The 26,718-nt window shown below is 37.5% G+C and overlaps 3 protein-coding genes across 4 annotated transcripts; 2 read left to right on the top strand and 1 right to left on the bottom strand.

The window, feature by feature from the left end:
- The first annotated feature begins 401 nt into the window (after positions 1–401).
- On the top strand, positions 402–5,185 carry LOC139938568 (peptidoglycan-recognition protein SC2-like). The gene is made up of 4 exons (XM_071934145.1): positions 402–566; positions 1,137–1,325; positions 2,086–2,234; positions 3,655–5,185. Exons 1-4 carry the CDS (start codon positions 488–490, stop codon positions 3,823–3,825), a joined length of 588 nt encoding a protein of 195 aa, XP_071790246.1. The 5' UTR covers positions 402–487; the 3' UTR covers positions 3,826–5,185.
- A 5-nt stretch (positions 5,186–5,190) lies between these two features.
- Positions 5,191–12,922, bottom strand: LOC139938567 (replication factor C subunit 2-like). Its single transcript, XM_071934144.1, has 8 exons — positions 12,655–12,922; positions 11,039–11,150; positions 10,655–10,761; positions 10,215–10,316; positions 9,507–9,765; positions 9,070–9,135; positions 7,018–7,212; positions 5,191–6,445 (listed from the first exon to the last, which is right to left on the bottom strand). Exons 1-8 carry the CDS (start codon positions 12,744–12,746, stop codon positions 6,332–6,334), a joined length of 1,047 nt encoding a protein of 348 aa, XP_071790245.1. The 5' UTR covers positions 12,747–12,922; the 3' UTR covers positions 5,191–6,331.
- A 168-nt stretch (positions 12,923–13,090) lies between these two features.
- LOC139938406 (uncharacterized) lies at positions 13,091–26,698 on the top strand. 2 transcript variants are annotated; one of them, XR_011786150.1, is made up of 13 exons: positions 13,091–13,267; positions 14,219–14,398; positions 14,735–15,066; positions 15,554–15,602; positions 15,943–16,072; positions 16,444–16,515; positions 17,695–17,770; positions 18,447–18,523; positions 19,374–19,461; positions 19,936–20,019; positions 20,580–20,724; positions 23,427–23,480; positions 25,303–26,698. XR_011786150.1 is itself a non-coding variant. In XM_071933911.1 (11 exons), the coding sequence occupies exons 2-11, from the start codon at positions 14,341–14,343 to the stop codon at positions 20,718–20,720; spliced, it is 1,107 nt and encodes a 368-aa protein (XP_071790012.1). In that variant the 5' UTR covers positions 13,091–13,267; positions 14,219–14,340; the 3' UTR covers positions 20,721–22,425. The 2 variants fall into 2 exon arrangements, 1 of the variants encoding a protein (XP_071790012.1); XM_071933911.1 differs by lacking the exons at positions 23,427–23,480; positions 25,303–26,698 and having other exon boundaries at positions 20,580–22,425.
- The last annotated feature ends 20 nt before the right edge of the window (positions 26,699–26,718 follow it).

The raw sequence follows: 26,718 nt of genomic DNA, 5'->3' as shown, positions 1-26,718 counted from the left end.
TCAAAAAGACCCAAGCCAGCTCGGGTGGGGGGCGATAATCGTATTTTGCAAGCAAAGTTGTAGCCAGAAAACAATAGGGTAGGGGCTTTAAAAAATTACGGCATGGGGTCCGGTTTTTCTCCGATTTTTTTCCCCTCGATTTGTTTTCGTCTACAGGCTAAATCAAATGAGACATTACGTCATGGGGACTTTCCCGAAAATCTCCATACAATCCCAGTTTCAACTCGGGGTTAATAACTTGACTGCAAAAGTAACAAAGTACAGTACAAAAATCATGTAAATATTGCAAACGTCAGCATAACTTTTTCCCACACTGAATTGTTTTTGTTTGTTTGTTTGTACTTTATTTATTTTTATTGTTTTCGTGGTGGATTGTTTTTGCAACTGCAGTATTTAAACCCGTGGCACTATCGACTCTTATCAATCTGATATTGAGTGTTCATCATACGCAGTTCTTGTGCGAAGATTGACCATAAACGCCTTCAACATGCTGAAAATGGACGTGATCCGACTTATAGTGTTTGTCTGCTGCATGATGCTTCTCCAAACAGGACGAGCTAATTCAAGTAAGTGGGGATTACATGAAGCGTTTTCACCACAACAAGCACGTTTTGTCTGACAACAAGAGCTTTGTTGCTATTGTCGTAGGCTATAGTTTTTGATGGAAAGTTTAGGAACTTAAAAACGTATGTGTATCCCCTATTTGCAAAGCAGAATTTGGGGCCTATTCTAAGCCAAAATGATTATGTTAAACGATTTCACCCTTGTTTTGAAATTTATTGATGAAAATAGCAGTTTTTGCACATTTTATTCAGTTTATTATAGGGCTACAAGATACATAGCAAAACAAGGGTTTCAGCCGACGCCTGCGGGTTAGTCTTGTTCCGAGATAGACCTACTCTATATTCGTAACATAACCGTAACAACGTAACGTAACATAAACGTGGTGACCCGACAGAAGGCATATTATCTTCTTGAATTCATTTCGGTTGACGACTGTCTGCGATTCGGCGCGGTATACCAGGCTGGAAAATGATCCATGCGAAAGTCTTGGAACCAACCAACCAAGCAAGACTACATGTGGGTCTGTGATGGGCGAGACTCTAAATTGAATCCCTCACACTCTATCCATACAGGTGGATGCTCGGATGTAAACTTCGTCGAGAGATCCAGTTGGGGAGCCTCATCTCCACGGAGTACGACAAGCTTGGCCGGGAACCTGGACTACTACATTATCCACCACACTGACGGAGGGTCATGTTACTCGCAAAGTGCATGTTCAAGAAGGGTCCGAGGTATCCAAAACTACCACAAGAATACTAAAGGTAAATGCACGTAATAATTATAACCAACATTAACTCGTAACAGGCGCCTGAAGTCGAGCAGAGTATTCGAAACGTCGAGACCAAAACTGGCCGGCTCTGAAAGAGCCAACACACTCCCTCACATAAGAGAACATGGTTGTACCCGCAAGTTTACCGTTTATTCTCACATATACCATGGATGAAGAAAATAGAGACAAACGACAATGTGTAAAACTTAAACTGAATGTGAAACGTAGAAGCTAGCCGTGGCAGGGTCATGCTAAACAAAAATATCTGAAACTTGGATCATACGGTCTAAGATCTTATGAAAAAGGCAAGTGTTGAACATGATGGCATTTCCACCTTTTGCTGACCAATAACTACAGGCCAAGAGCTTTGGAATACAGTCCTCATATCAGAGACATAGAACAAACAGAAACAAAGAGGAATACGTCAGTATTTTGTTTTGTTACCAGATCATAAAGTATACGGTCAGATAAAATCTTAAGTTTCTCTTCTGCCAAGAATCCATGTTGTTACAAAGGGCTTACTAAAGGGCACTCGTCGTTCGGGTGACCGAAGCAGCCACCACCAGAGTTGTGTATCAAGTGCAGAGCAGAGCAGAACAAAATGCAACATCTATGCACATACAATGTACAGTGAGAATTAGACAGGCATTTTGAAGTAAATTATATCGCACACACACGATTACGCATCTATTAACTTAGAAAATCCTTGAACACGGAAGCCGAATCATTGTCATTGTTTGTTTTCTATATAGGTTGGGATGACATTGGATACAACTTTCTGATCGGTAGCGATAACAAAGTTTACGTAGGACGTGGTTGGAACAACCAAGGAGCACATACTACATCATTCAACAGTAGGTCCATCGGCATCGCTATGATCGGGAACTACGTGAGCGGACAGGTACAATACTCAATATTATTGAAACAATATACATGTATACATACATAATATCTGTACATGTTTCCGCACTCGACAGCATGTTATTGGACGCAAGCGCAACACCCAGTGCATCTTATCCTCACATTATGTGAGACTGCATTTTCTGGAAGGAAGGACAAGAGGCCTATTTTTTATATGTAGATAATAAAGCAGGGCTTCAATTTTACACTGGACCACCGGCCTGAGGCCAGTGATTTCAATGTTGGGCCAGTAAACTCAAGACAAGACAAGACAAGACAAGTCCAGTGGTCTGTTTGTTTCTTTCAATTCAACATCTTTGAATCAACAAAATGATGCTCAATGTTGAGTCCGAGTCTCACAAATACATTTTAATTCTGCAGAGTAGGCCCTATCACCCATTAAAGGAACACGTTGCCTGGGATCTGTCGAGTTGGTCTTTGAAAAGCGTTTTTAACCGTTTGTTATAAAATGCATTATGGTTAGAAAGATGTTGTAAAAGTAGAATACAATGATCCGCACAAATTTGCCTCGAAATTGTGTGGTTTTCCTTTTACTGTGCGAACTAACACGGTCGGCCATTTATGGGAGTCAAAAATTTTACTCCCATAAATGGCCGACCGTGTTAGTCGACGAGGTTAAAGGAAAACCACGCAATTTCGAGTGATACTTGTGTGGATCATTATATTCTACTTTTAGAACATCTTTCCAACCATATACATTTCATAACAAACGGTTTCAAACGCTTTTTATAGACCAACTCGCCCGATCCAAGGCAACCTGTTCCTTTCAACAGAAGAGATCAATCTTCTCTGTGTGTTTTGTTCAATTTAAATTGTTGAGATTGTCAAACCGTGTTTTCATTTTGATTCTAGTCTCTTCTCACTTGATTCAGGTCTTGTAAATAATAAATCCCAGTCCAGTGAAGATTCTTAACTACAAGTCCTGCCGCATGAGAACAAAAAAGACACAAACGAATTATTCCAATGAATGCCACATAAAACAGCCAATGTAGTAAACTACACCACGTACAGATATTTCAACAGAAGCCTTAATATTTGTTGACAATTTTTTTGTAGGCCCTAAGATTTCCCACAAAGCGCCCCCATTTTTGTTTTACTCTGATGATACACGCCTTTTCACTCAACCATGCTTCAAAACAGCGTATGAAAATTATTTCTTTACAAGTTCACATCTATTTAAAAATACCGTTAAGAATAAATGCTATGGTATTTTTTCATAACGGTATTTATTTGACTATTATGTATCTTATTAAAATTTTATTATTTATTTACCTAAATAGAACTAGCTGTTGCGAACTGCTTCACCAGCCAATGGTATTTTAATGTTCATGGCCTGTCCATTTTAAAGTATTTTTTGTATTATTAATTTCCATTTATTTATTATTTCCCCCATGATTTAGCCGAGTTCTGGTATGATGAATGCCTTGAACAACCTGAGGCAGTGTGGGGTCGATTTGGGAAAGGTGAAGAGGGATTACCATGCGTGTGGACATAGTAGTTTCTCGAGAACTGCCTGCCCAGGTAGTGCTCTCAGCAGGTTGGTCAACGGTTGGGGTCGCTGCGACCGCTAGACCCACGTCCAGTCAATATGGGAAAATCTCAGTGCGCCATGGGATTTTCTCTAAAGTCATATGACACTATTGGTTATTACTCAAAACGCATAAAAGCTTACTTGGTAACGAGCAATGGGGAGCTGTTGATAGTACAAAACCTTGTGAGAAACTCTTATGCATGGTAACCTAGTTTTTTAGAAAAAGGTAATTTCTCACTCAAATAATAAAAGAACTTGAACAGGCCTGAATCCTTGTATTATGCATCTGAAAACACACAAATTTGGGCAACAAGGGCATTTGTTCTTTCATTGTTCTCTTGAGACTTCGATGACCAATTGAATCCAAATTTTCACAGATATATCATGGAACCATACGTCACCTATAGGCCTAAACACTATGTGAGATTGTGTACCCCCTACCATTATTTCTTCATCAAAAGTTGATTAATTTTTTCATATTCTTCCTTATTAATGTACTTTAAATAGTATTACTTAGATATTGCTTCATGGTTTTCGGGCGTTTTCAATTGCTTACTTTTTTAAAGACAGATGCGTTCAAAATTTGAGTTAGGAGACTCATTCTCATACCATTATTGCAAGGATAAATTTATGTTGTGATGAAGCGTACTCTGCCAAAAACCGTGCCATAAACACCTGGGCCCAATTTCATAGAGCTGCTAAGCACAAAAATTTGCTTAGCATGAGATTTCCTTATTGATAAAAACAGGATTGCCAACCAAATTTCTATTTATTGCCTATTGCTTGTTGTTGGTATTCAGCTGTTGCTTGCCTATCCTGAAAATCAAGTGGAAATTTGGTTGGTAATCCTGTTTTTATCAAGGAAGAAATTTCATGCTTAGCAAATTTTTGTGCTTAGCAGCTCTATGAAATTGGGCCCTGGTAGAAAGAGATAGGTTTGGCGTTTGATCGCACGCAACACACGTGACCTAACGCTTAACGTCCCGTCCGAAGTACAAAGTAATGCAGAAACTTTTGGAATATTATTTGTAACATTCATCACCAGAAGTGCGCATGCTCCGACCTACGCGTGGACTGAGCAGCTGCGCTTGCTCAGAGCCGCAAAAAGGGACTGTTATGTCTGCTGCCGCCAACATATCAAAAGTTTCCAATTATAGTAACAAAGTTCTTCTCCAGGACACACACACACATGCTGGTAGTTGGAACCCAGACCACAACAGTCTGACAACACCATTGGGTTATTATGTACCTGTTCATAAAGCATTTTTATGTATCAAATTTTTCAATGAACAACTGTACTGATTGTTCCCAATAACCCAAAGGTAATATTAAGCAATATCTGGTTAATGTTTCTTTTGCATAGAAAGCTCAATACATTAAAAATATACAATTTTAGCAAAGGAAGTTGTAAACTGTGTTTTTATTTGTAATACTGTCCACAAAACTTACCAAGTATGCTACAAATATAGGTTTTACAAACTGCCCAAATTTGATGACTGAATCATCATGAGACACAGGAGTAGAGATAGAAATAAAAGATCAACTTGTGTATAAGTAATCTAATATACTTAGAAATAAAGGACAAATTCAAAGAAAACTAAAGTAAATAGTTTAAAAAAAGATGCATTACAGCTAGCCACATGTGTTTACCTCGACAAACTAGCCACCATTGCGGATTTTTACTGCGCTGTCTTTATGTTTTAAATATTTATATATGTACTTTAAGGCAGCTGCATATTCATCTTTTGAAATTACCTTGTTGGTGTGTTGTTAAATGCATGTCGAAATGGAAACAAGATTCCTTACTGTTCGCTAGTTGAAATTGTGTCATTTCTAAGAATTTTCAATAAGCTAACATCCTCTAATTTCTCAAATGAATTAAAAATTTTCTTGCAATAGCAATTAAAAAATGATTATCAGTCTCCACCAAGCTTTCAAATGTTACAAAATTACTGCAAAGTACATTTGAAAACGAGTACACTGTTAGACCTTCTTGTCAGTCTGCTTCTTGTATTGTCCAGATGAAATCAAACACTGGCCTCAAAAGTCTGTTCTGCGCTTTTTACATAGCAATGATCCATAGAAAAGAATTTTGTTTTCACTCATAGTAGTCTTGGTTCAAGATGCTCCTGTTTACTTCCCTCGCCGATAAAGTGGACACTGTTACCCTCAGTAATGGATCATATGATATATCAATAACAGGAGGGTCTTGAATCAAGAATACACTTGTAATTGCTTTTAGCATGTTAAACTAGATGAAAGGAACCAATCAGTACTGTCATGTACAGAAACGGCTTAGTCAGAAAGGTGTCCTGGTTCCCGGCACATAGCTGTTTCAATATTCACTTGAATGATGTCATGACTCAAAATAGATCTTACTTTGTTCTATTTTGGATGTAAATTTCCCTGAGTATCACTTGGCAGTTTCCATTTTTGGCGACACTGGTACAACATACCTTTACAAGGAAATGTACTCTCAAAAAGACATACCGTTGGGAGACATCGGTGCAGGGGGTTCTCTAAAGTCAATGTTCATCTTGGCTCGATCATGATTCCTCAGGGGGCAACATCCCTTTCTGGCACATCCTGGCGAGCAAACCACTGAGTTGCAGCAGTGAACCTACTCCCTCTGCTATTTTCATATGCGTGAACCCAATTTCCTGAAACAGAAAGTACAGCACAATGCAACAGTTAAAATTAGACTGAATAAGATGATAAATTACAAAAATGTTAACTGCAAAAAATATCTTGTATTAAAACTTGTAAAATCTGTTCAAAAAACGAAGTCAAAGAATCAAGAACGTTTTACATGACAGAACATGGCAGTTCCAGACCAGAAATAAGGAATAGGTCAGATATTAAATGGAGAACACGAGCACTGCTACAATGTGAACTGGAATAGACTAGACTTTCTAGCCTCATTGTTATGAAACTAGATTATTGACTCAATCAGCCATTTTGAGGGTTGATGGACACAACGCCATAACGCATTAGGTTTGGGTAAATCTGATCATATCCACCCAAACAAAACAGTGCAAACCCATAGTGACCACCATTTTTGAAAAAGGCTTATTAGCAACTTGACAATACCAATTTGAACTGGAATAGACTGCAATGTAGCTTCATTGCTATACAACTAGACCAATGATTCCTAGTGATTACAAACTTGACTAGACCAGCTCAAACTAGTTCAAGCTAGTTCACAAACCTAAACCAATAGAAGCCAACTCACCTTGATAAACTCCAGTTTAAGATATTCTGCCATGTCAAACGTCTTACAAACCCTGAACATATTTGAGATGATGTCCTCGGGGGCGTACCCCATACTCCACATATGTTCCATCACCTCATAGGCTTTGTCAATATTCCCCTCAACACATTTAGTAAACATATCCTTAATAAGGATAGGATGGGGCTCATCACAAACCTTTAAGAAACGGCAAAAAAGATGTTCATGTTATTTCCATTTTGTCATCAATGCTTGTTAAATTAAAATGCAGACTAGGCCTATGTGCATGTATCGAAAGAGGATAACACATTTATTTAAGTTTCAAACTAATTATTCTTTAAAAATTGATTTTGATAATGCTTTTAGTACATGGTCAATTCACAAACTGTTTGTGTGACTTATGGTAACTCGATTACGAAAATACTTATGTTGATACAGAAATACAGTACACATAAACATCATATTAAACACAAGGCAAATCATGATATGAAAAAAAGTTGCAAATATCAAGACGTAATATCAATTGCAAGTATACAGATCAATATTGTGTAAGTATACAGATCAATATATTAATCAATTAAAATGTTTGACTTTTGTGTAAATTAAATGTTTCTCAAGCTCCAACAACATATAAAACAATTTATAAACAGACAAATCATGATACAGTGGTTGAAAATGGGCAAAAATGTAAGTATGGATGAATAAAAAGTTGAAAAACATTTCAATAACAGTTCGCAAATGATAATGTGGCTCTTAGTTTATAAAATGCATATATCTTTCTAGCATTGAAAACAGAAGTATGGTATCAGGAATGGTATCAGAAACGGAAATATGGATGATCAAAAGTTAAACAATGCATTTCAATATCAAATACATTTCAAAATCAATTCATAAAATGTTTATATAAAACTTGATTATTAAAATATCTTTCTAACATCAAAAAGACATATAAAAAACAGTCATTTGCACAATTTCAAATCGTACAACAAAAAGTAGTTTGGGAAAAGGCTCAATCACAAATTTGAATTGAAGTAAATGAGAAAGTGAGGAAGGGAAATTGTAAGAAAGGCAGAAGGCAAGGCATTGAGTGGACAAACAGTAAAGCAGATAATCAGGAGAGGACAATATCAATAACACAGAATATATTTCAATTTATATGAAACACAATCAAGTAATGCACAACCTGTGGGGACAAAATAATGCACTGATTTAAAAAAAACGAAATAGCAAGAATCAGGTCATCAGCAAGAATCAATACATGCAATATAATGATCACATATGTAAAGTAGGGCAAGAAATCATTTGCACTTATGAAGTACATGTGTACCGCAAATGCAAACAGTCAAATAGCATCAAATAGACATCAAAACCACAGTCATTTGCAAAATGTCAAATCATAATACACAAAGTAGTTTGGAAAATAGCTCAGTCACAAATTTAAGTGGAAGTAAAAGAGAGTGAGGGGACGGGACAAGTTAAGAGAGGAAGGCAAGGCCTTGAGTGGACACGAGTAAAATAGATAATCAGAAAAAGAGAACAATATCAATAATACAGAATAGTATTCAATTAAATATGAAACACAATCAAATAATACACAACCTGTGGGGGGAAAATAATGCACTGATTTGAAGAAAACATAATAGCAAGAACAGGTATCAAGTGTCATAAAGTGATGAACTGTCAAGAATAGCACAATAAATCATTTGCAATTATAAAGTACATAATGCAATCGGTAAAATAGCACATATACAAAAATGCAATATCAAATAGTATTTCATAATACAATTCATCAATAGCATCAAAAGAATTGCAATATCAACCAATTTCAAATGATATTTAGTATTTCAGACACAAATACTTCTCAAGGCAATCATTTCTAGTCTTTCAAATATAAAAAACAGTTCTATGAATTATGATTCCAGCAATGCACCATACTTGTTAAAGGAGCAATGTCTGTGAGTCTTTTTCAGCATTTCTCTTCCAAAGTAAGGTGTATTGGGAACCATACTTAATTGGTTCACTATAGAAAGAAAAACACTCTTTGGATAGACTTACTTTGAAGACGTTTTCGCTGTTCACAAGACCAAAACCAGAATGTGTTGACTGCATATTATTTATAGCCTGGAAATATAAATGGAAACAAAGTTACAAAAACTAAGGCTGCTTGGTCACATCTGAGAGAAAACAATGAAAAAACGTGATGTTGTGCATGTTCATGATCGTTACACTTATTTTGATTGCCACAATCGAAATAAACAAGAGTGAAATCAGGGTTCTTTCAATGGTACTTCCTTTACTTTGACAAGATTCACCCATAAGATCTGGAATAATAACGTGCTGGTAGGAACACTTTTTTTCTTGTCACTACCAACTGTGCACTTTGTCTTTAGCGCAAAACTTGCAAAACACGGAACTGGTTTCCCCACTTCTTTTTTCACAGCAGAAATTTGTTAATCTCAGTAATTTGGCCGTTCACTGAAGATTGAGCTTACCTGTCTCATGTCCCCCTGTGCTGTATAGATGATTGCCTCCAGTCCATCATCCGTGCATTCTATTCCTTCCTTCTCTCCAACCTCAATCAGCCGGTGGAGGAGCTGTTTGTCCGTCAGGCGGGAGTACCTCAAGACTGCACACCGTGATTGAATCGGCTCAATGATCTTGTCGGATGTGTTACAGGCGAGAGCAAACCGTGTTGTCTTGGAGTAGATTTCCATGGTTCGACGCATAGCCTGCTGGGCTCCACTTGTCATACTGCAAGGGAGGAGTCCAGACATTTTAAATAGGATTTGAAACTTGGCAGAGAACAGTCTACAATCCCTGGCATAACGGGAGACGGGGCATGGCATATTTAGTTTCACATGGCCCAAGCAGTTTGGCAGTGATTGTAGAAATGGAAGAGTTGCTATAACATTATGGAACTATATATTTTATTAACTGGGAGATTTTATTGGCTAGTGGTCATCTTCAAATGAAAAATATATAACCAAAGAGTATTGATCAAAATGTTGAGCTGTCACACCACTAGTTCTTTTCAGAGCCACCACGAATGTATACCATTCACGGTACCAAGGCTAACCAGGCCGAATACTTCACTGAGGCCATTGCCTCCATTGCCCCTGCTCATTACTCATTGGCTCATGGTTAATATAGTTCCCTTAATCAAAATGTTGGGCTTAAGGAAATTAGGCCATGTTGTTTACCTATCTGCTTCATCCAGAATGATGACCTTATGACGCCCTTTAGGCAACGTAACCTTCTTCTGAGCAAATGTCTTTATCTTGTTTCTGACTACGTCGATTCCCCTGGAAAAAAGTACACAAATTCATCATCGTTAAACTGGCTCCTGACTCATATGGCTGAAACAGGGTTACCTTTCACAGTCCACAAGGATGTAGGTATGGGTATCATCCAGTCCACTACAGGAGCCAGGTTGGTGGAGCAGAATGTAATACCTTCCCAACTTTTTAAAAAGCAATTATGGTTAAGTGCCTTGCTTATAAGGGCACAACAATTTTCTGTTCATTCCCGAAAACTGAACCCAAACTCTACTGCTGACAACACCAGAGCTTGGGTCCGGTGAACTAGACCTCTTGGCTACAAAACGCCACAAAAAAGCCTGATTAGACCAAACAAACTGTACCTGTCATTTGAGGCATTCATTTCTAGAACAGCTTCCTTGTAGTCTGGGCCTAGCAAGGCTCGGCAAAGACACAATATACTGGTGGTTTTGCCAGTTCCAGGGGGACCCTACGACAGAAAGAAAGAAATAACATAACATTTTATTAAATTTCCAGTGTTTCCAAATACTGACATTTACTTCAAACTTGTTTTCAACGATGGGAGACTTTGAGATATTGGGAGAAGCAGCCATACCACTAGCACTACCGAAATAGATTTTGGCCTGGTATAATATTCAAGAAAACTTTATTATTTTACTTGGTATTTTTGATAAGTCTGCTTCAAAACGTTCGTACTGCATCTTTAAAATCTTCAATTGGCAATCAGTGTACTTTGCCAAACTTACAGCTATGATGACGTTAGGTACATTTCCCTCTTTGGAGAAAACTTCCAGTCGACTGATCGTCTCTTCATTACCAACGACATCACTCAAAAGGGTTGGTCTGTACTTCTCCACCCTGTTGTTTAAATCACTAGATTAGTTAATGTCAATATTTTAAATAATATTTCAGTCTGTCATGATAGTTGAAAATAATTTAAAGGCATGAAATAGAGATTGGTGGGATAAAAGATTATACTGATTGTATGTATGATTGTAACATGAAGATGAAAACAGTTGGCATTTGAGTTCGGACCTGGGCTTAAAATTAACACTGCTGATTTTAACAGCAGTCGTGGGACACTAAACTATGACCAGTTAAGTCCAACACTGCAGCAGTCTAGTATTTTTCAGCTGAAATGTAATCATACTTTAACGTATGTAGACCCAGTTACTTGGGCCCAGTACTCCCTTTTTTTAAAATTGTCATTATCGGGATTGGTCATCTGGTCACTATCGGTCGTTAGTATGATTTATCATTGATATTAAACAATATTAAAGAAATCGGTGCAGCGCCCCAGCCCAGTAACTGGGTCTAACATGTCTAACTTCACTGTGTAGGCCTATCATCTTTTAATACAAATATTCTAAAGGATAACTTTCCGTGTGGGGCCACCACTTTTTCACTCACTTTTTTTATACAAAAAGGGATAGGCCTATCTCAATCTCATTGTTGAGGTTATTGAATGAAAAAGTGGTCATGGTGATGGTGCCATCCAACAACATGGGGGGATGGGCCATATGGCCATACATCCGGAAACTTTTTCCTGGCCTAGTCTATGGCCTATTTGGTATTTAGTATTTTCAATTTAAGATTGACATTTTGTTTCAGGTCTTGCAAAAGAAATTCTGGTCTAGTGAACATGTTTAGCAAGTTCAAGTGTGGAGGTAGACATGGACCTCCCTGGGAATTGGTACAAAACAACAACAAACAAAAAGTTTCCGCATGGCCGTGGCGCCACCACTTTTTCATTCGATATGAAATAAATGGAACAATTTTACGACCTCTCCACCAACTTCTGGCCATTTTTTTTCTTCTACTTCTACTTCTACTTCGCTACTCAGCAAAGTCCCATGATGGGATATCACGCCAAGAATTCTGGATGTATATATGCGGTAACCCTTCTTCTAAGGTAAGAAAACAATTCAGTGGTTTTGGAGTTAATTAAGGGCGCATAAATTGGTGGCGACGTGCGGAAAATTACCCAATAAAATAGTATCTCATTTACCTTAGCTCAATGAGATATCCCTTTTTATAAAAATGAGTGAAAAAGTGGTGGCGCCATACGGAAAGTTATCCCAAACGAACCCTGCTGCTGTCACCATGGTCATGGTCACGTGTCATTGTCACTGTCACTTCTTTGTCAGTCTGGATTTTTTTTTCTCCAAAACCGAGCCATGTTTACGCAGCCTTTTTGTCGGTCTTTTTCCACTCCCTACTTAACAAGACCATGGTACACGTTGTTTACATGATCTCCAGGCATACCAGGGATATCAGTACCATTTCATTTAACTGTTATTAATTCGACTGACACATCACAGTGACTCTGACAGTGACAAAACGTTAGGCCTACTTTACTTACCATGGGAGCTCGTACTTGGTAGATTTGCCTGGTTTTGCTGCTGCACTTGTGGACTCGTCTACCTCCATTATTTCTGGATTCTTGCTCGACATTTCAGTTAAATTTTTACAAACTCTTCCTAAGCAGACTCAAGAGTTGAACAATTCATAAAGTTTCAGCAACTTAACAATGTAAATTGTCTGAGAAGAAAAATATGAATTAGAATTTATCCGTGTGGCGTGACGGCAAAACGAACAGACGACATGAAAAGTGAACAAAATTTCCCAAAGTCAACTTCGCGCCACGCATGGGTCAAAGGTAGTCGAACTACAACAACCTCTCTGATTGGATAAACTGATGAAAATCTAACTTTTTAAACCAATAGAAACTGTGTTGACTTCGTCTTTGGTGGCTGTGTATCCTTACCCTCAGGTGTTTACACAATAGCGCGCTTCACTCATATCGAATTTGGTACTGGGATGGATCGAGAAAGCAATTTGAGCTCGAGGTTTAACAACAAACGTGAGCAGACAACATCTCTACCAAGAAGCTTCCGAGGGCCGAGTCTAAAACCAGCTCCTAACTTCGTGCTTATCTTTGGGGGAAATGCACTATCCGACCTTCAGTTTTTAAGGTAGTTTGTCACTTTATTGGTCGTGTACTTTATTTAACTTTTGTTTTATTTACATCTTCTTCAGTAACTTGAGGGTGGTACTGGTACGTTGACAGTGTCAACTCAATGGACGGTTGAAAATATTGTTGTTGAGTTAATTTATTTTTTATAAATAGGGCTTACGGATGTATGTTGTTATTACTGTTAAACTTGAGTGGTTGAACTGTATTTTACTTTTGAACTTTGACAATGAAGAAGGAACATTTTTAATCAAAAGAAAGGTCTTTTTTAAATTTATATTATTACTAGTAGTATTATTGTAATTGGTTCGGTTGCAAAAATACTCCCTTGTTGATTTTGCGCAATGATTGTCGAAAGGCACTGCTGTCTGGCTGTGCTGTGGTGGTGCTGTGGTGGTGGACAGGAAAGGTGCCAGCTGAGCAAGCAGCTAGCCCACCTTGTTGAGCTGTTAATGGCTCCGCTTTTAACATCGGTCTCATCACTGTCAGTGTCACCATTGTAGTGGCGACAGTGATGAGACCGATAGTAAAAGCGGAGCCATTAATGATTAACAGCTCAACAAGGTGGGCTAAGCAAGCAGCATGACATGAGCAGCAGTGTAATTGTTCCCCTATAGTTTTACTTTTTTAGTTGTGATAACATAACCCTCCTCCCGAAGGCTACGTTATCGCAACTATGTTCTCTTTCTTTTCCTTCCCAACCACAGTGCCTTTCGACCATTGTGGGATTTGTGGGAAATCAACTAATATTTGCAATATTCTCATAGTTGCGATAACATTACCCTCCTCTCGCCGCTTCAGGAGGAGGGTTACGTTATCGCAACTATTTTATAGATCTTATTCTTATATTATAACTTATATTATAACTTATAAGTTATAACTTATAATACAGGAAGTGATTCAACCAAACTATATTTATGATTCTCTCTAAATTGAAATTGTTTCTCTGCAGCCCAAGTTCGTATCTCCCAAACCATCATCGAACGACAGTGAATTTAGGCCTAGCCTATCGCCTATAGTATAGGGATATTACCAAACATCAAGAGGAGTAACACTTAGCTAAGAAGCTCAGTTATGCCTCGGCAAAGCAAGAAAACCACTACTGCAGCAGCAAAAACATCAACGCAGAAAGGTACATCAAGCAAGTATTTGATCGTTTTATTAACCCTGTATATTATAGATAGATGTATACAAAAACATGATTGTATATATATATTTTTTTTCAAAGGTGGGCGGGTTTGTGAGATATCGCTGAAAACCAGGAGTGAATATGTAACGCTTCTCAGATTCATATTTTTGGGGCATAAAAACTGATAGCTTTTTACATTTAAACACATTACTTCAAACTGGAACATTTTTTAAGATGCTTAATAATATTGGAAGCTGCTGTGTAAGCTTCTAATCAAAACTTTTATTGCCAATAATTTCAAGAGTGATTAACAACTGTATACCTTCGCTTCAATAATAGGTACGTCAACTAAAAAGAAGACAAAGAAATCATCTGCTGATGTCGGTGAACTATTACAGAATCTGAGCTCAAGGCGTAACCCCTCATCAGGTGATGCCTCTCGTCATAGCTCATCAGATGAACAGACTGGGAAGCGGCAGGGAGGAAAAGGAAGTGCTTCCAGAGACAGAGCAAGTGATCCGACTAGCGGGAGACCACAAACCGCTGTCCGAGGCAGGGGTAGGGGTAGGAGAGGTGGCTCAGCTGAGGATAAATGGAGTGCAGGTGCCCCGTTAGACAGGGGGAAGAGTGGAAAAGCTGAGAAGGGTAAAGGAACCAAAAGAAGAAGCAAGGTAATTAAACTAGTACTGTTATTAACTTCATTCTGAAATTATACAACCAGTTGGATGCTTCACACATTCAATATTCAGGCCTGATACTTTGTTGGTGTATTGGGTAAATCCTGGTTAATGTGTACTTCTTGGGAATACAAAGCAAATTTTGGTGACGCAATAATCAGCCTGCGCTGTTTTACTAATTTGTGTCGCAAGAAAACTTGCTTCTCACGTAGCATTCAGAAGAAGTATGAACTGGGCTTAAGGCAGTTTTCCTTTGGTAAAGGGCATCTCCCTACACTCTATATTTTTTCTGAGTCCTGCCAAAGAAAATCCACAGGCTAGTCATGTGGGATTCAAATCCAAGACTTCTGATTTTTGTCAGTAACGTGTTATGTAATACAAATGTAAGTAAGTATCTGTTTATGCTATCTTCCTAGCCCTTTTGTTGTGGTGTTACTACCAAAGTATGACCCTACCCTTCATGATATTTTACTCTCTTCAGGAAACTTCCTCCAGACAAACTTCACCAAGCAAACGTACACATTCTTCGGGTAAGTATAAAGTAGAATATTTTGCTTAAAAATTGGTACTAATCCTGTAAGTGAAAAATGGTGACATTTAGCACCAATGGATACAGAATGCCAGTCTCTGAAGTTGGCACCTAATTTTATAGGCTCAGCTTGGCGCCTGGTGGAGTTGGGGCCTGGTTATACATGTAGGCCAAGCTTGCGCTTTACGGTATTCAAGTTCTCGTCTGATAAGTTGAGGCCCGGAATTTCATCGTTGAGAGGGCATGGTCATTTTACTCTTGAAATTTGTGAAACTCTATGAGGATGTTGATGAGCCATATTGGCTCGAGACAAACTTTACTACTATTTTTATGTGTCGCAGGTCCTAGAGAACATTTTGACGATGATGACTTCCAGGAGCGTCAATTATCAGCGCAGAGTGTCTCCAGGTGGCAAACAATGACCAAGACGAGTCAAGAGTTCTTAAACCAGATTGCTGAAAGTGCCATCTTGTAAGTAGAGACAAGTCTCTCTATTAACGTGTAAAGTTTATGTGATGTCTTTTGTAATTGTTGATGTAGTTTATAGCGAATCCAACCTGATTGTGGTTCCTAATAAAAATGATTCAAGATTATTCTCGTTATCCTGTGTCATGGCCAAGCAGTCAAGGTGGGGGAGGACTGTTGTTTTCTTGTGCTGCGGGGGCCACCATCCTGTTATTGCATTTTGTGGCCCCGGTAGTGATCCCCATTGCGATCATTCACTGCTTTTTGTTTATACAAAAACAATCTTAGTATACTTATTGCTAAGAGAATCCAACGTTCCTTGAAGACTGTTGTTATGTACCAGTTGTTTGATTGATTTCAATTTTTTTGTTCACTAGGATTGTTCTGAACGAGACGAGTAGCTCAAGTCACAATGAAGTTCAAAACCATCTTAACAACTTGAAAAAAAGGTAAGGTGATGAAATAAAAGATTTGGAACAATTGACACCAAGTAATACCAAGTAAGTTTTTATGCTAACAGTTATTTTGAGTAATTACCAATAGTGTCCACTGCCTTGATTATTGTTGCTGTTATTGGCATCAATTCTTAATAACTTAATAATGTTTTATGTACAGCTCTTTGTGATATCTCTGTGACATGGAAGTTTTTTTTTTTTAAATAATAAATATTATTACTGTTATTATTTGGTATTGTAACCGAGCGGACACAAACAAATAAAAAGTTCTAGAGAACCTCTTGTCTATGTCTGGTTAATTAAAGATGGCAGAAAAATAACATGCATTCCAGTTTTGATGATTGATTGTTTGGTTTACAGGTTTGTTTGATAATTTGATAAATTGATCTTTTGAATTATTGACCAGTCAATTGTTGGAAATCATGGAATAATATTTCAGGGGAAGTCTTTCACCATAACCTTCTCTAAACCCTGTAAGTTATTTATAAATCTGTGATTTTTTAATTTTTGTTCTGTTTAGAAAGTGTCCAATTGCTTTAACTTTGTAGAATCAATGTTGATTTGTTACTTGTTGACTGATAACAATGTTTGATTGCTCTATGGATAGCTAAACATGCAAATGAGTTGATATTTTGAATACTTTTTTTGATTTATATATCTTTTTCTTTCTTTCAAGGGAAAGTTGATTCATCTGTTATTAGATGCATCATGTTGATCGATTTATTATTCATTGTAGTTATAGAATTTGTTTAATGATTGAGTGTTATTTCGTCCTTCGAGTGGGACATCAAGCCGTTGGTCCCCTGTGTTGTGTAACGCATGTAAAAGAACCCAGTGGAATGCACTTTACGGAAAAGAGAAGGGGTTCGCACAGGTGTTCCTGGCTGTGGCTGCTGTATGCACTGTAGCACTTTGTATAAACCCTTAAAAAAGGTGATACATAATTGGGTCTCAGAATTAATCACTTCAATAACCTATATTGTTTCTGAAAGTTTGTATATACTGTGTACTCGGCGCCATCAGAACCTTGTTGGTAGATACGTGCGCTATATATAACATTTCAATACTACTAACTACTACTACTATTATTTTGTGCTTACCTGCATGAATATGTCATAGTTATTCTTCATAACTTTGCATGTTTGTTAACACCATATATTCATCTTTACCCAGATTAATGACAAGTTGTGCGTCCTTAAAAGTGCCCACCAAGAGACAACCAAACTACAAGGATATGGAAGAACATACAGTAAGTATAACTTCTCGGCTTCATCAAACTTTCCCTTTTTTTGGCCTACCATTCCATTCCGCTATGTTGACTGAGTGCTTCAGTTGTTAATGTTGTTAATGCCATTTAAAACATGGACACCGCTGTTACACGTCACTTAAACACACTAAGTGTTGACATTTACGCATCCAATGTATCCTTTCTAATAACAGACTTAAAGGCAGTGGACACTATTAGTAATTACTCTAAATAATTATCAGCATAAAACCTTACTTGATAACGAGTAATGGGGAGAGGTTGATAGTATAAAACATTGTGAGAAACGGCTCCCTCTGAAGTAACGTAGTTTTTGAGAAAAAAGTAATTTTCCATGAATTTGATTTCAAGACCTCAGATTTACAATTTGAGGTCTCGAAATCAAGCATCTGAAAGCACACAACTTCGTGTGACAAGGGTGTTTTTTCTTTCATTATTATCTCGCACCTTCGATGACCGATTGAGCTCAAATTTCCACAAGTTTGTTATTTTATGCATATGTTGAGATACACCAAGTGAGAAGACTGGTCTTTGACAATTACCAATAGTATCTAGTGTCTTTAAAAGTAAAACCTGGTTCATACTTCCTGCGAAAGCGAAGCAATTCTTGACGTCAATAGTGTCCAGTGTCTTTAACACTGTATTTTATTCTTTACTACAGCGTACATTAGAAGCAGCTCTTGTGGATACTAGTAACCGAGTTGAGTGTCTGGACAAAGAAGTGCAATTACAAGAAGAGTAAGTCTCAAATAACTTGTTTTTTAAAGGCAGTGGACACTTTTGGTATATACTCAAAATAATTATCAGCATACAACCTCACTTGGTAACGAGTAATGGGGAGAGGTTGATAGTATAAAACAGAGAAAGAAGTAATTTTCCACGAATTTGATTTCGAGACCTCAAGTTTTAGAACTTGAGGTCTCGAAATCAACCATCTAAACGCACACAACTTCTTGTGACAAGGGTGTTTTTTTTCTTTCATTATTATCTCGCAACTTTGGCGACCAATTGAGCTCAAGTTTTCACAGGTTTGTTATTTCATGCATATGTTGAGATACACCAAGTGAGAAGACTGGTCTTTGACAATTACCAATAGTGTCCACTGTCTTTAATAGATACTTGGCTTGTAGTAACATCATGTTTGTCTCTACTTGCCAGATAGATTATGTCCTTTTGAGAACATGTCTTGCTATTATTATGTTCTACTACCGTGGAGTAGATTTTTGGAGTTCGTGAGACTGCTCAGTTCTGATTAGAACTGTCCTGCTTATTAACTACTACCTGGGTGGGGGTTAGAAAATCGGCCAGGAGTACTGCTTTAGCTTTAGTAGATCAAGTGGATCGTCATAAACTTCACTACCGCTGAGTGAGTTCTTAAATTGGTCTCAACATTTCGACTAGCTTGCTTTAGTCAGGAGACTGAAGTGGGAGAGATGTGGGCCTATTTACTTGCTTTTTGTTGTTCCCACACTTATTACAGTTGAGAAATCAGATTGTAATTCAAATAATGCCAGGCTGACCACTGTTGGGTCATGATTAGATCCAATCCTCTTTTAAATGGCAGATACTGTTGTTTTTATAATTATAGATCGATGGAACTGCAGGAAGAAGAGGTAGAGAAATTGGAAGCTGCCCAGACAAGCAGTGATAATAACCGAAAAGAATTTACCAAAAAGGTAAAAGCACATTGGCTTCAGTAACCCTGACTTCTTTTACCCTTATTTGTAACCAGCCAGAACCCTAACGCTAAATTTAACCCTTACCTTTAACGAGCCTAGTTCCATAGACCAAGCAACTGTTTGATTTCCCAACCCTAATCCTAACTCTAACCCTTAATCGCTTAGTCGCTTGTTTCATCGCTGACCAATTTCAGAGATAAGAAACTGATAAGATTTGTTTGCCTGAATGAGAAAATCAAGCATTAAGCCCGGTTCATACTTCCTGCAAAAGCGAATGCTAAGTGAATTTTTACGTTTCAGGCCTGTTTTCGCAGCGGATGTTTCGCAGAAATTGAGCACAAGTCGACTGATGCGAACTATTCGTTGCAAATTTATTTATGAAAAACTTGTTTTGCAAGAAGGATGATTGAACTTTACGATCTTGTTTGGATGATAAGTAGTAATTAATTCTGTACATATTGATCTCTTCAGCTTCATCCACTACTGCAGGGTGAGAAGGAAGACATTTTAAAACTACCACCGGTACAGGAAAGTCAAAACAGCACTAATAAACAGGTATTGTCCTGTTTAATCTGTCTGTACTTGTTGTTCAGCATAAAATTGTCAAAATTACCCTCAAAGTTTAATCAAATAATGGACATAATGTTTTGTCTATTTCACTGCTTATAGGGTGTTGCCTAGGGCATCCTATGCATTTTGCATAATCTTTTAGTTGTTTAGAATGTATCATCTGCTATTGCTTTTTGCCCTGCCTGGTTTCTTTGTTCAAGTTTTTAAAATGTGTACAGTTCAATCTTGTTGATTATCTACTTTTGTATTCAAGTGAATTTAAATCCAACCATTTTTATATTAAGTTTGCAAAAGAAATACTATTTAAATATAATAGAATTACTATTTAAATATAATACGTGTAGTCAGTAGTATATTTTTATGTGCAAACCGAGGTAATGATTTTCATACTGTACTGGCATGATGAATAAATAATTAAATTGTATTGACTTGAATTTAATTGAATTCTATTATTTTACCTTTAATGTATGTTAATGTGGAGATCCGACTGCAGCTAGTGCCGAAACCACCTCATTTTTTATTTTTTGTTTTCTCTCTAAATTCAGTTTGAGAATATCGGGAGCTCCTGTCAGCAGCAAGTTCTTGATTCCTTAAGGCATTGGAATCAGAGTCAGAGTGAAGGGGAATCCATCATTACAGACTTCATAGATTCTATGTCTGCCATACATGCAGCTCTACCACCGTAATCAGGTTAGAAGCCACTCGCACAACTCTCAAACAAGTGTCGTTTTCATTTAGCTTCCAAAGACTATAGGGGTCACAAGCGGCTTGTATCGGAAGGCTAGTGGCCACAAGCCACTTGTACCAACATGCGGTGGTCACAAGCTGCTTGTACCAACATGCTGTGGCCACAAGCCGCTTGTACCAACATGCTGTGGCCACAAGCCGCCTGTACCAACCTGTGGTGGTCACAAGCCGCCTGTACCAACATGCTGTGGCCACAAGCCCCTTGTACCAACATGCGGTGGTCACAAGCTGCTTGTACCAACATGCTGTGGCCACAAGCCGCTTGTACCAACATGCTGTGGCCACAAGTCGCTTGTACCAACATGCTGTGGCCACAAGCCGCCTGTACCAACCTGTGGTGGTCACAAGCCGCCTGTACCAACATGCTGTGGCCACAAGTGCTGGGACCAGGATTAGTGGTCACAAGCCATTTTCACCACAATGCCCTTAGTGCCCATGAGTGGAGTTACTAAAAAGGCCCATAGTTGCCACAAGCCTCTTGTACTAAAATGTCTATAGCCACCACAAGCCGATTATACTAAAAGGCCTATAGTTGCCACAAGCCTCTTGTACAAAATGCCAGTAGCCACCACAAGGTGAAAGGCCCACAGTGGCCACAAGCCTCTTGTACAAAATGTTTATAGCCACCACAAGATGATTGTACTAAAAGGCCTATAGTTGCCACAAGCCTCTTGTACAAAATGCTAATAGCCACCATAAGCCGATTGTACTAAAAAGCCCATAGTGGCCACAAGCCGATAGCAGCTGCGTGCTGCAAGTGGTACAATTTGCAATGTTTCCCCAAGTTCACATACTATTGATAATTTTTTGAGCAAAACAAACCAAAAATATTTTTTAGACAATTTTAGAGAAGGGCAGTTGGAAAAAAACATATTATTAGACTTCCTTGTGTTTAAAATAATGGTCTCTGTAGGATTAAAGCCATTTTTGTAACATTTTATGTACAAACTTTTAGGTTTAATATTGTAATCATTTTTTAATGGAGGATACTATTTTGTGAGTTTGAATTAATACTGTTATCAGAAAAGTACAAAACAAATATTTCATGTGTCGTTCATTTATGTAAATAGCAAACAAGACTAAGTGTAAGTTCTAATAGAATTAAAAAAAACATATTTAACAGTTTTCCCAATGCAAATTGAGTATTATTAAAGCCATTGGACACTTTCGGTAAACAGTATTGTCCAAAGGCCCACACTTCGTGTATCACAACTTATATATAAAATAACAAACCTGTGAAAATTTAGGCTCAATCGGTCATCGGAGTTGGGAGAAAATAACGGGAAAACCCACCTTTGTTTCCACACGTTTCGCCGTGTCGTGACATGTGTTTACTAAAATCCGTAATTCTCGTTAACAAGAATTGATAATTGTTTTAATGTTTTCTCAAAAAGTAAAGCATTTCATGGGATAATATTTCAAGAGAAGTCTTTTACCATTACCTTCTGTAAACCCTGTAAGTTATTTGTAAATCTGTGAACTTTTATTTTTTTTCTGTACCGAAAGTGTATAATGGCTTTAACTTAACCAACTAGTCTATTATTTCCAAACAACACATTTTAACTCAATAAAGTACATTAACTGTTACAAAAGCACAATTGATATTTTGTGAATCAACAATAAAGCCAACTGTTGCACTTACAACATGGTTGATTCAATCTTTCCCTTAAAAACAAAATAACAAGAAAAAACATCTGTTGAAATATTCCTCACCAATTAAACTATTTTTAGAATCGCTCTCTACACGTCATTCAATATTTCAAATGCTTAATACCGGAAATGGCTCTGACAAAAAAAGGATTACCAGTTACTGAATTGAAAAATCAATGATGCGAAACTGCGGTAAATTATTTGCATATTTACAGGCAAAAGACTATTATTTTTAATGATTGAGGGAGCCAGCATGTCTCATTTACTATTGCAGTACTTCTGCTGGTATTTCTCATGTCCTGTTTAGGGGCTTTTCTTTTACTTTATTTGTATGTTCAATTATCAGTCGCACTAGTGAACCACATTTGTGAGTAATCTGCAACATTTTGCACTAATTTTACGTGTGTGTGCAAGAGTTTTCCTCTGCAACAGTAGTAACTGGTGGTGCTACTTGTATGTACATGTACACGTAGTTGGTGCAGTCTGCAAAACTAGCATGTGTTTAAACCACATGGCAAAACTACATGTATGCAGGCCTGATACTTCACGGAGGCAGCGGAGGCGATTGCCTCCATTGCCCCTTGTTATTGCCTTGGTGCCCTTCAAATGCTCCAGTAGATATTTACAATTTCCTCATAGGGTGCCCTTTGCCGAGAAAATAATGCCTTGGTGCCCTTGCCCTTTCAAAAACGAAGTATACAGCCCTGTGTGTATCATGGTTCAATATAAACCGCTGCACAAAGAGATTTTTTTCTGAATTTAATAATCAGTTTTAGTATTACCTTGATTTAGAAACCTGATTTTGTTTTGGGTTTTAGTCATTAGTAAGCAAAATACAATGTTACGTACGAACGATTGTCCTCGCATCTATTAATAAATATAGACACAATATTGACCGGCTTGCACTGATTGACCTTATACTTAAGGGATTTTTTGTTTTGTTTTATAATATCATGTCTAAAACTGAAATTCTCTTCTTGTTTGTCTCAAATTAGAGCATATCCAGATCACTAGTCAGGAAATCCGAAAGCGCTCGTTATTCCTACAAGGTATGCAGAGCTATGTTTGAAACATTAAGACCAATTTATTTACAAGGAATTGATTCCTGAAATGACTGGCCTACATGTACACATCCTTTGATGGAGGATTGGGGGGGGGGGGGGCAAAACAAAAAGAACTCTTGAACACAAAGGTTTTCCTTTTTTTAGAAAGATTTTAATGAGCATGGAAGACAATGATAAATATACAAAAGGTACTTGAATGGTGACTACCATCATGATCATGGCAGGCATGTCACTTCCTGGAATGGACCCTTTTCATGAAATGGAAATTGCACAAAGCGCGTGCGCACTTACATTTTGGTTGGCAAAAATGTCTGCTTAGTGCACAACTCTATGACGTTTGCCAACCAATAGGGTCTGTACATATGCGCGAGTGTAATTAGCGTTTCATGAAAAGGGTCCATTATGAACTCTGGCCCAGTTACTGGGTGCTTGTGCACTACATGTACATGTACGTAGTTGCACACCACAAACTGTTAATAGGACAGCAAGCACTCACACTGTAACTGAGTTCATGAACAGCTAGCTACAGACCTGCAATGATCATGACAACAGTCCTCCTTTGAAGTTTTTTACTGTAGAAAATTTCAGCCCACAAAAATAAGTCATCAGAACTGTATTACCTTTTCAAACCATAAAATATATTTACTCTGATTAATGAATTGGTGCCCAAAAATAATTGAAGCACAATGCATGCAATCCCTATATTGTATATTGCATGCTTGCATTGTGTATCTATCACTCAAAACCATGTACACTTAGAGGTAGGGTCATAGATTTGTGTTTGTCAATTTAATGCTGATTTATAGGCAAAACAATATAAAGAAATCTTTAATTAGAAGTCGCATGTGAATGTCAAAGTTTCTACCTGCTGATAAAACACCAAAAAGCTGTTACACTTAATGTACTATTCACACAAACTTCGGATTTGTCCACAATTAGCGTGTAGACAGCGGGTACCGACCGCATCTCTAGGCGCAGAATGCGCAAACACAATAACCCACTGAAAGCTAAAAAAAATAATTCCTACATGAATGTTTTCTCAGATTCAAATGTTTTTGGGTGAAAAATTATCCAAACCATATTTTCATCCAAAGGTAATCCTTTCTCAAAATAGTTTAAATACATCAACAGCTGCATTGCCCGTCACCAAGTAAGTTTTAACGGACACTAATTTTTGGAGTATTTACATGTACCATACCAATTTATGACCCTACTGTAAGTCTTAAGAATTGCACACACATACTTTAAAAAATTATCTTTTCAAAAACATTTGTTTTACCTGCTCAATTTGATAGAAAAAATAGGTACACACATATTTGAGTTACAAGTTTGCTCATCTTTGTGCCGATTTGTGTTAAAGGCAGTGGACATTATTGGTAATTTCTCAGAATAATTAATAAGCATAAAACCTTAATTGGTAACAAGTAATGGGGAGCTGTTGATAGCATGAAGTAACGCAGTTTTTCGAATTTGACTTCGAGACCTCAGAATTTGAGGTCTCGAAATCAAGCATCTGAAAGCACACAACTTCGTGTGTTTTTTCTTTCATTATTATCTCGCAACTTTGACGACTGATTGAGCTCAAATTTTCACAGGTTGTTATTTTATGCATATGTTGAGATACACCAAGTAAGAAGACTAGTCTTAGATAATTACCAATAGTGTCCAATGTCTTTAAAGAAGGGACTCCAAGGTCAATTTCAGTTTTGTGATGCACTCATTTCTAATTGACATACATGTACATTCCTTATGAAACCGTTTTATCAATCTCTAACCTTAATTCAATTAAATTATTCTGGTTGTGAAGCCAAGGACTCTCAGAAAAGCGAACTTAAGAACAGTGGAAAGAAGACAAGAAAGGATGTTTCAGTTTTAACGAGGGAGGAAAACCCCGGAGAATTATTCCAGGAAAAACCCACGCAGTCTGGTTGGGACTGAAAACCCAATCCACATAGAGTTGAAAGGTAAGGAGGAAAGATACCACTGCGCAAACCTTACTTTATGTTAATGTTGTGTCAAATGCCGAATTGATACCTTTCCAGTACAATTTCTTTTAACGTCAAAACCATCCAATGGCATCACATTTCATATTGATGCATCTGTACAATTTTTACAGTGTAAACTAGGCCCTATGCCTTTATTTCCCCGATATTTAATCCCCCAAAATGATTGCATCAAAGAATTTGACCTCGGCGCCCCTCTAAAATGAAAGACTGCATTATCAAACACTAAGCTGATGATATATAATCTACTTAGAATAATTTTGCCACTGGCAATACACACCAATCATCCTGAGTATTATTATTATCTTTACACAACAGCTTCATAATTTTAGGAAGTTGAAGTCTGTCCTTGCTCTATGATTAAAGCATGGAGGTAGATCTATTTCTACCTCCATGGTTAAAGTGACATACATGTACATGTAGCATGATTGTTTACGCAGATTGAAATTGATTGAGAATTATGTGTATTGAAAAATCACTTGAAAAAGACTTGTTTATAATACTGTCATTGCCCGTTACTGAACGAATGCCAACATTACTCCACTCTGGGCCCAATTTCAGAGCTGCTTAAAGAAGCTAAGCAGGTTAGTAAAATTACCCTTAACAGGATAAGGTTACCAGCCAAACCACAATGTCACAAGAATAATTTGTGACTGGTTCTTGCTCGTTCCTGCTAAGCAGAAAAATTTCAAGCAATATTTTCTACTAAAGCAACTCTATGAAGTCAGGCCCTGGTCAGCGATTGGTAATTCGAACCATCAGAAACATCATGCCTGACCATCAGAAACAGCTCAAATGGTTCTAGTGTGAACTTTTTCAGTAAAGCGTTCAGACTCGAATTAAACAATGTTTGTGTCCTTACCGGTCCTGTATAATACCTTAAACATTAGCAAACACACAATGTACACATGTGTAATCTAATGTATTAATAAGTACAATTATGCAAATGTTGAGATGTTGTTATTGTCAATATCCTTGCACTGGATCAATCATCCAAAAAGCAAACAATTTTGTTTGTTTTGCATTTAGCCCTATGGAAGGAATGTGCAACAAGAATATTGACTAAAAAATTAAGCATCTCGGGTTCTGTTAGAAAGTTTCGAAAGCACAGGACAACCCATTGGTATCATGTATCAAAGACCAGCATACGCTTTGTGTTACAACTCAGCATTCTTCCTTAAAGGCAGTGGACACTATTGGTAATTACTCAAATAAATGTT

This window comes from Asterias amurensis, chromosome 6 (genome assembly GCF_032118995.1).
Source record: "Asterias amurensis chromosome 6, ASM3211899v1".
NCBI classification, from domain to species: Eukaryota; Metazoa; Echinodermata; class Asteroidea; order Forcipulatida; family Asteriidae; genus Asterias; species Asterias amurensis.
This window is presented reverse-complemented; position numbering and strand designations above follow the sequence as displayed.

Coding starts and splice junctions, on each gene's coding strand:
- LOC139938406 (XM_071933911.1), top strand. CDS start 14,341: ATGCCTCGGCAAAGCAAGAAAACCACTACTGCAGCAGCAAAAACATCA. Junction 16,073..16,443: donor ATTGCTGAAAGTGCCATCTT/GTAAGTAGAGAC, acceptor TTTGTTCACTAG/GATTGTTCTGAACGAGACGA. Junction 17,771..18,446: donor AGGATATGGAAGAACATACA/GTAAGTATAACT, acceptor TCTTTACTACAG/CGTACATTAGAAGCAGCTCT.
- LOC139938567 (XM_071934144.1), bottom strand. CDS start 12,746: ATGTCGAGCAAGAATCCAGAAATAATGGAGGTAGACGAGTCCACAAGT. Junction 10,762..11,038: donor TACCTAACGTCATCATAGCT/GTAAGTTTGGCA, acceptor TTTCTGTCGTAG/GGTCCCCCTGGAACTGGCAA. Junction 9,136..9,506: donor CACAGGGGGACATGAGACAG/GTAAGCTCAATC, acceptor TTATATTTCCAG/GCTATAAATAATATGCAGTC.
- LOC139938568 (XM_071934145.1), top strand. CDS start 488: ATGCTGAAAATGGACGTGATCCGACTTATAGTGTTTGTCTGCTGCATG. Junction 567..1,136: donor AACAGGACGAGCTAATTCAA/GTAAGTGGGGAT, acceptor CTATCCATACAG/GTGGATGCTCGGATGTAAAC. Junction 2,235..3,654: donor GGAACTACGTGAGCGGACAG/GTACAATACTCA, acceptor CCCATGATTTAG/CCGAGTTCTGGTATGATGAA.